This window comes from Anopheles funestus, chromosome 2RL (assembly GCF_943734845.2).
Source record: "Anopheles funestus chromosome 2RL, idAnoFuneDA-416_04, whole genome shotgun sequence".
Lineage (NCBI taxonomy): Eukaryota > Metazoa > Arthropoda > Insecta > Diptera > Culicidae > Anopheles > Anopheles funestus.
Genome location: NC_064598.1, coordinates 29,040,259 through 29,054,539, shown reverse-complemented (window position 1 = coordinate 29,054,539; position 14,281 = coordinate 29,040,259). Strand labels below are relative to the sequence as shown.

The following is a 14,281-nucleotide window of genomic DNA, read 5'->3' as shown; positions in this document are numbered from 1 at the left end:
TTGATGATTGGCTGGATCTTTTTTTCTAATAATGTTCTGTTATTTTCACAAAATATTCGTGAATCTTTCGAAAGGGTGATTGTAGGTTTGAGAGTAAAGTTTTAAAACACAGATCATTTTTTTGATCTAATAAAATTTCAGTTTTTATTTTCTCCACGTGAAATTATTTACGATCAAGAACGAGTAAAAAAAATGTTTGAACATTTTTTTTTTCAAATTTTAATTAACTGCAAGCATGCTTTACTCATTAAACTGAATTGGCGAAACTGACAGGAATTTAGTGAAAAATCTTACTAATCCAAAAGTGTAAAATAAATATAAATATAAAAATATAAACATTTAGCAAAAAAAAAATGGCAAAAAAACATTTAACAAAAAAAATTAAAAAAAACAACAAAACTTTACAAGACTTTATCTTTGCAACGATTGTCTAGCTACTGATTTGATAGAATTGTTGCTCTACCCATATGTACACACTTTTTTTTTATTTACCACAGAGTGATTCTATTAATTTTCTATTTTTTAATATATATTTATAAAATATTAAAGAGATTTTTGACTGAACATTGATTAGTACTTTGACTATGGAACAAAGGCAAATAAAACATAACATAAACATAAAACAAATATGTATAAACCAGCTCTAGGAAAGTGAAAATTTCACGTCAACCTTAACATTGATAGTTTAAAAGTTTTGAGCCCCGGTTTTAAAGTGCTGTACAGTAAAAAACGCTAAAAAAAATACAACAAGAATTTTTTCTCCATAGTTTTGACAATGTCTACTGTATATCTGAACTGTAATAAAGATATAAAATATACAAAAAAAATATTAAAGAAAAGATAACGATAAAAGAAAAGAAATGAAACTTCAGGACCCCTGAAGTGATCGCGATCGATGAACGCGACAAATCACCCGATTTTCATCGATCTTCTACCAGAATTACGCTTTTTTATACAAATGTATTATGATTTTGAATAACTTTATCAACCAAATCTGTTTCGCCCCATTGCCCTCATGCCATTGAAATTGCGGTAAACATGATTGATCGTGCACATTTGGTGGCCTCCCGGATGGTACATTGAATGCAATTGTGTAATTGAGCCATCATCAACCATTCAGCTGGATGGCTAATGCGATCGTTTGCCGATGTTTTACAACGTTAATTTTTTTCTTTCTTGTCTCTCATCCATACCCACCGATCCAAACTGATCGCTGTTTCACGGATGCTAAATAATACTTTACCAAGCGCTGTATCAATCCCGTATACACGGGTTTGTAAGTAATTGTTTTGTTTGTAATGTTTGCTTCGTCTTCTGCGTTGCCCTTTTGCACCATCGCGCATGTACCGGCACTGCTATTGCTGCTTTTTCACCTTTCTTAGCTTAATTGCGCCACATTAAGTGACGGCGTGTAGCAAAAGGGCAAACAAAACACGGGGAGGTTTTTGGTTCGACCGCATGGGATATGGTGGTGATTATTCGCGTGCCCATTGCGCCACAACCCTCCGGCGGGCGATGAAATTGTGAATCGCTTGTAACACAACAATAAAATGATCACAAGAAACATTCCGGCACGACACCGCGAGAGCGATCACTCTTCTTCTCTCTGTAAGTCTCTCCTTTTTGTGAAGTGACGTCAGCTGTACGGTAAAAGATACGCGCTAAGCAAAAAAATCGAGAGTATCTCTAGCAAGGCTTAGAGCATCATAAAAAGGTTTTTGGTAGTTTACAGTTGTAAGCGGAAAGCTAATGCGTGGTTGTTCAAAAACAAACCCGCAAGGTTGACACTGTATACGGTTGTTTTTTTGTAGATTTAGTTCTAAAGCAAAAACCAACGTTGATAAAGGGTGTGGAAACCGTTGTTTTGTGCTGTTCTTTAAAAATTAAAATGTTTCTCGAGGATACCGGCAAACGCATCATTTGCACATTGGTGCACATAAACAACCAAATAATCGTCGCGCGCGCGCTTAAAGTAACCGGCTCAAGACGGTCGAACGAAAGACTGCAATGGCCGTGGTGGCGACGAACCGCACCATACGAAGGCGACGGGTACGGTGGCGTGCGATCGCGATGTTATACAACAAACGAGACGGCCTACATTTCCGAAGGTCAATTCAGTTTCGTTCGCGTTGCACCCCACAAGTGGCGTGTGAGAGTGTGTGCGAGTGTCCGCAATGGATTTATACACACGCACACATACAGCCGTACGCGCGCATACGCTTTTTTTCTTTCTCAATTCAATCTTTTCTCACACATTCACTACCCCCCCCGGGCCCCACCCCCCAACGGTCGTTCGGGTGGCGTATCACGGTGGGGTTGATGGAAAACGGATGGGATTGCGAGAGAAAGCCTCTTTGCTATATGCGTGTGCGCCCATTAGTGCGCACGTCAATAGACGTTTGGTTGTGTCCAGAGTCCAGTGGTTGTCACTGTATTTGTGTGTGTACCACAATTCTGCGATCCATTTCGATCGATCGACGACGCAACATCAAATCATTCGAATTCATTTTTCATGCGAGATTTTATTTTTCATCGCATACACATACAAATTGTGTGTGCGTATTACTTTAAATGTGTATGAAAATGTACTTTAATCTTTACATTTCATCAAATCTGTATTCAAACTACGTACACCATTTGCGGTGTAGTGGCACAAACGACAAACAGGGTGTATCGTGCGCAATCGTTCATAGTTGGGATGTTTGAAGCCTGCTGTTTCGGGGCGAAATTTGCCGTCTTGGGCCAATTGCTTCAAGGCGATGGCGCTGGCCGGTGTAATGACGGTACAGAGGTCGATTAGAAACCGGTTAGGGTATACCGAGGCATAGCGAGGAGCATGAAAGGTCGCCCCGAATTCATGGGTGGCTAGGAAGGGAGAAGTGGGAAGGAGTTTTAACGAAACGCAAATGTGACCCTCCAACATCCCACCGGTGGCGTGGCGCGGTGGAAGGGACACATTAGCAGCGTCGGTGCTGTAATAAGGGTAAATAAATGTTTCAGATTTCTATCGTCCACAAAAACGGCTGGTCGCACACATCGCGGGTAAAACCAATTGATGATTGGCTCCGGCTCATGACACAAAGTACGCACATCACGCCACTTAGTACATATTTTTTCTCCCGCGCTCACTCACTCACTCTTTTCGTACTGGCTTGACCACGGTGAGTGGGAGATGGCCACGCACTATAAGCGGCCAACCCTCAAGGTTAGACACCCGGAGTGTACTTAGGGCCGTGAACGTCGGACGCGTGATGTGATGTGCCGTCGTGCTGATGGATCGCTTTTCTTTCGCATGTGTGTTTCAGTTAACGATCAACAAAAAATACGCCGAGACTCCCATATCAAAACATGTCACGGTAAGAATACTAACATCAGCTTACGGCCATTAATATTCGAACCGTTTTCGAAGCGTGTCTGTCCGTAATGTGGTGTCTAATTGAATACCGAAACCAGGTGCCATTTTAATGTATATTTACGGTTTTCATATCTATTCCACAATTAGTGCCATTTGTCTGGCAGTACAGACGGTTGGAATTCTCGACAAAAACTTCATTAAGTAGTTAAATCTTCATTAACTTGATAAAAACTTGGAATGTTCCTTTTCTTCGAAATATCCTTCTAAAATATATGACTACAAAAACCGATCCAGACAAGATGGCGGCATTTGGTGGGACAACGTACAAAAAGTTGTCAGCAGTATTGGATTCGTATGTTTGCTTCACGGTCATCTTCTTTATTCTGTAGAGACTTCCTTGTTCTGGACGCACCTGCAACAAGCCTGATCGTAACCAGACCTGACGTAAGATCAGCATCGTCAAGCGTGTCCATTGCCAACGGTGTGTCGCCGTCGTCGTACCGTCTATGCTAATGAAGCTATTTACTTTGATTATGGTTAGGAAAACAGAATCCTAACATCAATGATTTGGTGCAAATTTGAGTTTTTTTTTTCCACAAAATTTGCGCTGCAGACAGATTATTTGCCTTTAAACATTTTGCGTGTGAAACAGGATATGTTTCGTTAGTAAATATGATTTATTCAGGTGGTATCTTTTGATTCTTTAAAATACAATATGATTAGGCATGATTTAGAAATTGCTTGGTTCATGCTTTTCTAATACAAAGTTTTCGATTTCAACGCAACTTGAAGTGCAACATCCATTTCCAACAACAAGCTTTCGAGACCCTCTATCGAGACCTCAAAAAACCTCAATCTTTTGCAACATTTCTAGTAACGATAGGCACACGATAGTAGTGGCATGATTTCACTGCTCCTTCGGCGAACCGAACTGCCGATGATTCAACATGCGGCCAACGTTCCGGTGTCCTTGAAAGTTCACTGCTGCTGGCACTCTGCGCGACTCGTTTTCTTCAACCTCGCACGCACGCCCGAATGGCCGAATGGAAAGCTTCGACGGAGGCTTACCGGTCCGCGGCGCGGTTTTTATTTTTCTTCTTTTTTTCGAAAGCTTCTGGCCTCGGGACGGGCTCTTTTACGGAGCAAATGCTAGCTTCCATAAATGAAAGCAACTGCAGCAGTTGCACTCAAACCTGGTGCTGGTGCCGTACAAAGTGAAGCCGAGTTGGGGATTGATTCCTGCCGCCTCGCCGTTTCATTCATCCACAAAACGTACACTTCTCGAATTGAATGGCGGAAGTATTTTTCGTTTGCGTTTATTTTTAGTGGTCAACGATCATCGCGGTATCGATCACGCCAGTGGAAAACGGGGATTGGTTCGTTTGATCATTGCGTGATAAAAAAAAACAGCTTTACGATTACGCATTCAATCCACTGTACGGTTGTGTTTCGAAACGTTCCGTGAAGCTGCTTGGAGGATGATTGGCTTACGCAGGGAATTAGCATAAGATGACCTTCTCTTCCCGGAAAGTCCGACGAGGGACTAGGCGTAAAGGAAACTTCGCACACGCGTGACCAGCGATTCGCGATTTGTGTCAAAATGATGACTTTTTTTTTGACAAAGTTGAAATGAGGCCAATATCATCAATCGGTTTTGGGGTGTTTATCGATACGCTTGAAATGAAGCTAATACGTAACATACTTCCTCTAGCTTAGAGTCTATCTTTCAAGAGCACGCATTCCCACTTAGTGTTACTAATGTTACTCACAACGAGCGCCCAAATGTCAGCTATTTTAATCGTAAAAAATACTTTAGTTCCTTTCACCACACACTGGTTGGAAATGGGTAGATAACACTCTGGGGTCAACAATAAAACACCACTATCCTAGACCTAGTTGGTGTCGAAAACGGTCTGCATCGTACGCTGGTCGTTAAAATTCCTCGGCGTATCAAAAGTCCATCCGCGACAGTGAACCATCAGAAGGATCAAAACCACTAAACGACATCGCTGCAGCACACCAGCATGCAGCTGATGCTGTGGCACACTCTGTTGCTAGAGTTAGATCAAGGCTAGATGTGCAATTACAATTAGTCAGTGATGGTTCACATTTAATCGTACACCGAGATACACCCGGCCACCGTTTTTTTTTTTCATTCGCTATGATGTGATCCGGGGTGGGAGCGAAAAAAAGAAGGGCAAAAAAGAAACATCATGAAACATGCAGCAATCATCTACCATTTCGCTCGTTACTTTTTGGACTTGAAGCTGACCAAAAGTGCATCGAATGTAACGGATGAAGCAAACAAAGCTGCAAAGTACTAACGAAACAAATCAATCTCGGTTGTAGAAGATGTGCACACTGAGTAAGAGTGAGTGAGTGAGTTTAGTCGTGCATAGGAGTTTATGGTTTCAACTCACCATAATGAGTTTTTATGACTCATTTACTTACTCATTTACGTTTTTACTCACTCACTCTCTGTACGTTTCAACAGCCAGCCATGAAATACAAAATTTCGAAAAATTAAATTTAAATAATTTAAATAATTAATAACTGCAGTACAATGATTTAAATTCAAAAAGAGTAACGAAACACTTACTCACTCTTATTGCGTGAGTTGAAACGCAAAATTAGTCAGCACAGAGAGTGAGTGAGTAAAAACCCCAAGGAGTGAGTAATTAGTCGGCAGAGGGAGTGAGTGAGAAGTCAAGGAGTAATTAAAGCATTAGTTTAAAGTAATATTTTTATGACTCTCAAATGAGTGAATGAGTAAAAGTTTCAAATCCTTACAACCACTCTTTCACTTGGTTTCAACTCTCTGAAAAGAGTGAGTATTCTCTTCTCTACTCGGTTGCATTCCGTTTTATGTATTGAGCAACAAACTTATGATGCATCAAATTTTGCTACATCCTGTACTACTGCCATCAACATCTCTTCTTAACCTTTTATACCCCATACCATTTTTACTTTAGCTGTGCATTGATTAAAAACAGTAATTAATAATGTGAATGTTTTTTTTCTTCTTCCAATCTTTTTTATCCTTTAGCGGCAGCGAGACCAGTGTGGCAACGATCGACGATGGAGGGACGATGTGGAGCAGACAGCAGAATGCCGTCTCCGTGCGGCATGCGTTCAAATCGTACGGCACCAAGAAGAAACCAAATCAAGTTCTATCGAATCTTAACATGACAGTAGCCAAAGGAACTATGTAAGTGTTGTTGTTTTTTTCTACTACTCATGGTGCGATTAATTTCATGGATGGATGAGTGTTTGCAAAGAGCAGCAAAAAAAACATTAAAGATGATCATGCCTTTTCTTGGGTGAATGAGAATTACTCATCAGATTTGTCATCGGGGCAAAAGACTTAATGTTCGCAATACAGATATGAAGTATGTTTTGTTCCTTATTGGAAAGGTATTTCCAATATTATAAATGGAAAAAAGTAATATGAAGTATGAGAATGATCATTTCTTATGAAACCGTTCCCAATTAACTTGTTCGTAAGCAAGATCAAGAGCGTGTTATTTAATTTTTGATGGATTTCTTTTGATACATCCATCCTTATTGATTTATCCTCCTGATTTTTTTTTTTTTTAAAACTTTTACACGCCCCACTAAAGGGAAACTCATTATGCTTTTGTTTTCGATTTTATTTAATTCGAACATATTTTGGCAATCTGCAATTGCAATTGGTAATTTAAAAACCCTACTCCCATCTGATAATTATCTATTTAATTTCATTTAAATTTTTACGATACGTAAATAATCCCTTGGTGCCAAGCGTATGCTCTTCTATTAACTTTGACTATCAGAGGATGAGGAATACTTTTTAGATGGCGGAAAAACTAGACTTAATATAGTAAGAAATTGAAACTACAACTTGCAGAAATTTGAAATTGCAATGACTACAATATATTTTTTTTTCGTACTGAAATCAAAGAGATTTAACTTTTTTTCTAATTCTCACATTCATTTAATTTTTGCCCGAAAACGCAATTTGGGGAAGGCACGATCGTGCGTTCGTTTCTTCCTCAACGTTTTCAATCGCCGCAAACGAGCCACAGTCAACGGAATTGTTGTGGCTGTAAGCGATCCCTCGCATTACTACTTTGAACAACCGTTCCATGCCACTATCACGGAAGTAATTACGGATTGCGTTCATCTTTGCTAATCATCAACTTTTCCAAAAAACAAAAAAAAAACGCCCCACAGCCAACGTCTCTTCTGCTACCGTTTTGTCCACTGATGCTTTTCTACACCTTTTTGTTGTTGCTGCTGTACACATTGTGTTCCGCTGTTGAACCATTTGATCGGCACACAAACACAAACATACACACTTTTCCAACCGACAGCATCCGGATGAAAAGTGGCAATTTTACTCTCAATTTATGGTGACCATCGTGTGGTCGAGAAATGTGTTTTTCTATGTGAAAAACAAAACCTTCAAACCAACGAACCATGTAAAAGTACTTTTCTTTTGTTTGTGTTGAATTGTGGTGAAGTTAAATATCTGTAAGGGTCACGCGAGAATTAACCTTCGATCTTTCTGCCCAAGCAAGATGTGCTGTGGGAGTTGTTTGTGGGCCCCTAAACCATTTCTCATCCTAACCCAAAGAAACAAACCTTTCGCTGAGGTCGAAAGTTTACTGCCCGTTCCGGTACGCTGTAATGTAGGAACGATCGCAACACATCACTTTCAGCATGCAATATGAAATGCTCTTCAAGCCCATTGTACCGGCTGCACGATGCAATGATGACTTGCCAGGGTATACAATGCGGACGTACGTGTACACCCGGTCCGTAACGGTTGGATGGACACAAAAGTAATTGGTTGGTAGTTAGAAATATTTAGACCGCCACCAAATTCATATAGGAGAATTTCAAAAAATGTAATATTATCATAAGTACAAGTTGATCATTACACAAATATGTCAAATATGTTGATCAAGTACAAATATGTCAAAACAGAAATTCCGTTCCATGATTATTGAGACCAAATCATCTTAATTATGTCCAAAGATTGTGGAAGGTAGAATTCCTTTTTCCTTGTAAATTCACGTTCAACGACACTTGATGTTTCTTTTTGTTTATTTCCGTGTTTTATGATTTGATAACAATATGGCCACAATTGTATGGCCTTACCACCGTAACGTCTGTAGGGCAATTTATTTACGTCCCTGCTCATTTCACTTACGGCACGATAGTGGTACATTGTCTCTTGTCTCAGTCCCTACCCAACGTACGAACCACACAATGGTCTTGATTCGTCCAGGTGGAATCATCCAAGACGCTGCACAGCAAGGGTCTTCCGGTTATATTTTCTTCACACTGCCAAACAAACACTGGCCCGAAAGGGAACAATCACTAGCAATTCGCTGCCGTATCGTCCTTGGTTATGCCACTTCCGGACCATTGTTCAATGGTTGCACATTGAAGACACGTTCAAAGCATCAGGTTTTTTTGCCTTTCGATGCCCCAAAAAAGTTGTTACAACATTTTTAAAGGTCAAGGGAACTTTTAGAACCTTTTACGTGTAAACAATCATAGACGGTAATGTGTTGCATATGTTCAAATAATTATATCCACGTCTTCACAACATATGACACGCTACAGGTGGAAACAAAGTGAAAGATATAGGATTTCTAGACATACAACAAAAAAAGTGTGAGGACAATGAGCTATAACTTGAATTATCATACAATTCTACACTTCTGTTCAACATCAGCTCAATATTGCTACTATCTTCCTCAATACAAAACAAAGCCGAACGGTTCGAAATGATCATTGTGTAGTGAACCCTCAAGAAACATTCCGGAATAAAGGACAGTTTCCAACTATATGATTTCCATACATGTACCATATTCGTATAGCAAGTGCATCTATTGATGCATCCCAAATGCATCGTATCGCACACTATCTCAACATCGACTGGCGGGAACTGGTTGATTGATGGCGTTTTATTTGCAAATCCTCCACGGTACGCCGCTTTACAGTGGAGTCCATCATACGGGTAGAATATTTTTATTACACATTAAGCGTCGCCATATCACCAGCAGCCACACAGGAATTTTACAGATCGTGTAATGGTCTAGAGCGATCTGAACCATTCGCTTTGGCACTGCGCCGTGATGGCGAGTGATTATTTATTTCGTTGCCTTAAGCAGTCACCAGCGGAGGCCATCTAACGCAAATGGACATCCCAACCGTCCAAAGGCGTACATAAATCGTTGGCACGTGATCGGAATGAATTCGGCAGAACGCGCTTAAAGTATTGTGACGCTTCGAGGATCAGCATTGCTGTTTAGATACCCTTGTGTGTGATTTTGTTTGTTTCGTCGCAACAAAAAGGTAGTTGACGGTAACAGACCGTGGAAACAATTAGCTCTCGTTGTACCCATCAAGCATCCGCGTATTGGACGTAATGGTTACTGCTTGAACCAAATCGTGATTATCTAGCAAATTGGGGACTGGACGAGACGAATGTTGAATATGGGGTGTAACATTTCATTTGTCTCAAATTATGAATATCTTCTCACTTTTCTGATGTACCTTCGCTCGTTCTTTACAGTTATGGACTTTTAGGAGCATCCGGTTGCGGTAAAACGACACTTCTATCATGCATAGTAGGCAGAAAGCGACTAAACTCAGGAGAAATATGGGTCCTTGGAGGAAAGCCGGGAACAAAGGGTAAGTGAAAACCTCTTTGGCTGATGTCTCATTATCGTCCATTAAACTCCTTTTCTTCATTGTATCACATTTTTCCCCCGATCCAGGATCTGGAGTTCCAGGAGCACGCGTAGGTTACATGCCGCAAGAGATAGCTTTATACGGCGAATTCTCGATCCGCGAAACGATGATGTACTTCGGCTGGATCTTTGGCATGCACACGTCAGAAATCGTCGAGCGGTTACAGTTTTTGCTCAATTTTCTCGATTTGCCATCGGAGTCTCGGTTGGTGAAGAACTTGAGGTAAGGGGTGTTGATATCAAAGAATAGGAAATTGCGTCAAGACATTACTAATCTTGTACGTTTCTTGCTACTTCCAGTGGTGGTCAACAGCGTCGAGTTTCGTTTGCCGTTGCCCTGATGCACGATCCGGAGCTGCTCATTCTCGATGAACCAACCGTCGGTGTGGATCCACTACTTAGACAAAGTATATGGAATCATCTCGTACACATCACCAAGGCCGGCCAGAAAACTGTCATCATTACGACGCACTACATCGAAGAAGCCCGACAAGCACATACGGTATGTTGGAAGAATTCCGGTAATTTCTTTGAAGCAGTTACTTAAAATCTTGTTATTCGCCTCCTTTCAGATCGGTTTGATGCGATCTGGTCGCCTGTTGGCAGAAGAATCACCCAGCTGTCTGTTGTCGATGTATCGCTGCAGCAGCCTGGAAGATGTCTTCCTGAAGCTGTCACGCAAACAGGGTCAAGCTAATGTGGCACCAGCTGAGTTGAACATCAGGTAAGATCTTCAAGCGATTGCATTACACTGGAGTCGAATGAAGCGCTAACAGAGAACATTTATCGTTTAGCAACAACATATCACTGTCGGCGCTAGCATTTGGCAACAAAAAGGATAACCCAGTCTACGTCAGCCAGGAAAGTGGTGTCGTCGGACTAAACTTCCACCAGAGCAAGGAAGTACTCATCAGTGACAGTAACGGATCCACCATTGCTGTAAGTATTTTGAGCCTCGGTTTCAATAAGTTAAGTCCTTCGCATGAAATGCGGGAGTTGGAAAGCTAATCCACCAATTTTTTTTACACCAGATTAACGGACTCAATGGGTCAGCGCCCGGTGCGATCAGTCAGGCAGTCGAATGCGATAACTGTACCGAATGTTCGGGTTGTTCCAATGTAAGTTACATCTGATCCTCACATTCGTTCACTCGTTTGGATGACACTTTTGGTGAGAATTTATTATTAATTTTTAAAATTATGTTGTCTCCCATCTCCAAAGTTCACATCGAAGGGAAAAATCCGAGCACTGCTCGTCAAAAACTTCCTGCGCATGTGGCGAAACGTGGGTGTGATGTTGTTCATCTTCGCCCTACCGGTAATGCAGGTGATTCTGTTCTGTTTGGCAATTGGACGTGACCCAACCAACTTGAAGATGGCCATCGTAAACGGTGAAATGAACTCGACCATCGGTGAAGACTGTGCGTTCGATCCTGGGTGCAGCTTTACCAATCTGTCCTGTCGATATCTGAGCCACCTAAACACTACCATCGTGAAAGAGTACTACACGGATCTTGATTCGGCGCTCGGTGCGGTACGGGATGGAAATGCCTGGGGTGCTCTATACTTTACGGACAACTTTACCGACGCACTTGTGGCTCGCATAGCGCTTGGTTAGTATTATTCAATAATTATAGAATTGTTGGAAATTGTTTCTTTAATGCGTTTACACCATTTACCTTAATAGGACGTGATGCGGACGACGAAACGTTGGATCAATCGGAGATTCGTGTGTGGCTCGATATGTCTAACCAGCAGATCGGTATCATGCTCAACCGGGACCTGCAAGTAGCGTATCGGGAGTTTGCCCAACAGCTGCTCCGAGTGTGCGACAACAACCCGAAACTTGGCGATGTACCGATTCAGTTCAAGGCTCCGATCTACGGCACAAATGATCCATCGTTCACGGACTTCGTTGCGCCAGGAGTCATTTTGACGTAAGTTTCTCTACCCACAGCATAATGTACAGTGTCTCCATTAATGTGCATTTCCCTTTCGTCTACAGTATCGTGTTCTTCCTGGCAGTGGCGTTAACCTCTTCAGCTTTGATCATCGAACGTACCGAAGGTTTGCTCGATCGTTCATGGGTTGCCGGTGTTACACCGACCGAAATTCTGTTCTCGCACGTCGTCACACAGTTTGTGGTAATGTGCGGCCAAACGGCACTGGTACTGATCTTCATGATCGTGGTATTCGGTGTAACGAACAATGGTGAGATCGGTTGGATCGTCATACTGACCATCTTGCAGGGTCTGTGCGGTATGTGCTTCGGGTTTGTCATTTCGGCAATCTGTGAGCTTGAACGTAACGCCATCCAGCTGGCGCTCGGGTCTTTCTATCCCACGTTGCTCCTTTCCGGTGTGATTTGGCCCATCGAAGGTATGCCGCTTGTGTTGCGATACGTTTCGCTCTGTCTACCGCTCACGTTGGCCACGACATCCCTGCGCTCGATACTGGCCCGTGGCTGGAGCATAATGGAACCAGACGTATATATGGGCTTCGTTTCCACGATCGCCTGGATTGCGCTGTTCCTTGTCATCACGATGCTGGTGCTGAAGTTTAAGCGAGGCTAAATGCAAAGCGCCACGATCGGGAAACATTTTCATTTTCACCTTCGGGGTTTCGTTTTATCCGTGGCTACGCTCAAACGATACCCGGCTGATGCGACTGTAACCCCCCACTTTGGGTGGTGTACATCGCCATTAGTCGTCGATCCAAAAACAGCGTATGATCGTGCATATGTGTGGGAAGAAAGACTATATAGCAAAAAAGGGACGCGTAGCATCACGACCTGTGGTGCTGTACATGAAACATACACACATTACAATTTGCTCAATCTTATGTCTTGAACTCTCATCTATCACTTTTTTATCGCCCTTTCAACACTAGCTGCTACTATGGTACTGCTTTTGTCCCTTTCTTTTCTTTTTACAATAAAACTATATTCATGCTCATTCTCAGTAACAAACGTCTTCTCAAACGTCACGAAAATGTCATTTTGGTATTATGACTTTCCGTTTGGCTCTCCGTTTGGCACATTCAGACGTTACAAAAATCAATGATAACTTGATGTTCAACGGAAAGTAAAAAATTTGCATTACCTGTGCCAAACGGAAACCCCGTTAGAGAGAAAATTTTCCGTCAGCCGAAAGCAACGGAAAGTACAATTTTCTTGAGAATTGATTATAAAAAAGTGAATACGGAGGTGTCCACTTCTTTTGTAACTCATTATTCACACGAAATACAACAGTGATGATGAGATTTGCGAGTTCAAAACTCAAATTTTGTTAAAAAATCATACAGTTGCTTCTCTCGACGAACTGCTATTTTGAATTTTGTTTATGGTTTTCATCTTGACAGATTGATTGATCCAAGAAAAAAGTCGATGAAGCTTTCATCGACTCTAACGGGTGTGCGGAATGCAAATTTGCTTCCCGTTTGGTTAGAGTGTTTGTGACGGAAAGTTTCCCGTTTGTTACTGAGAATGAGCATGATTAAGTAAGAAATTCCAGTTACCCGTAGGATCTGCTCGCAGAGGAGCTGTTGGCGGTTTTGTTTCTTTTCTTTTGTTTTTTTTTGTTTTTAAATCATTCGCCAACAAGTCCAACCTCAAGGATGGGCGAGCTTTACCATAACAGAACGCTTGCTGGATATACATGCTCATTCTCAGTAACAAACGTCTTCTCAAACGTCACGAAAATGTCATTTTGGTATTATGACTTTCCGTTTGGCTCTCCGTTTGGCACATTCAGACGTTTCAAAAATCAATGATAACTTGATGTTCAACGGAAAGTAAAAAATTTGCATTACCTGTGCCAAACGGAAACCCCGTTAGAGAGAAAATTTTCCGTCAGCCGAAAGCAACGGAAAGTACAATTTTCTTGATAATTGATTATAAAAAAGTGAATACGGAGGTGTCCACTTCTTTTGTAACTCATTATTCACACGAAATACAACAGTGGTGATGAGATTTGCGACTTCAAAACTCAAATTTTGTTAAAAAATCATACAGTTGCTTCTCTCGACGAACTGCCATTTTGAATTTTGTTTATGGTTTTCATCTTGACAGATTGATTGATCCAAGAAAAAACTCTAACGGGTGTGCGGAATGCAAATTTGCTTCCCGTTTGGTTAGAGTGTTTGTGACGGAAAGTTTCCCGTTTGTTACTGAGAATGAGCAT

At 41.5% G+C, this 14,281-nt stretch overlaps 1 protein-coding gene across 6 annotated transcripts in view; it reads left to right on the top strand.

Annotated features, from left to right (window-relative positions):
- The window catches only part of LOC125761474 (ABC transporter G family member 23), a 40,387-nt gene extending 27,341 nt beyond the window's left edge, over window positions 1-13,046 (top strand). For all 6 annotated transcript variants that reach the window (XM_049422619.1, XM_049422621.1, XM_049422620.1 and 3 more), the window contains 10 exons: window positions 6,402-6,563; window positions 9,924-10,042; window positions 10,129-10,324; window positions 10,402-10,603; window positions 10,674-10,825; window positions 10,896-11,040; window positions 11,133-11,219; window positions 11,323-11,713; window positions 11,788-12,037; window positions 12,106-13,046. In XM_049422619.1, coding sequence (XP_049278576.1) covers window positions 6,402-6,563; window positions 9,924-10,042; window positions 10,129-10,324; window positions 10,402-10,603; window positions 10,674-10,825; window positions 10,896-11,040; window positions 11,133-11,219; window positions 11,323-11,713; window positions 11,788-12,037; window positions 12,106-12,673 — 2,272 coding nt within the window. In that variant the 3' untranslated portion in view covers window positions 12,674-13,046. The remainder of the gene's footprint in view (window positions 1-6,401; window positions 6,564-9,923; window positions 10,043-10,128; window positions 10,325-10,401; window positions 10,604-10,673; window positions 10,826-10,895; window positions 11,041-11,132; window positions 11,220-11,322; window positions 11,714-11,787; window positions 12,038-12,105) is intronic.
- Window positions 13,047-14,281: the final 1,235 nt, after the last annotated feature.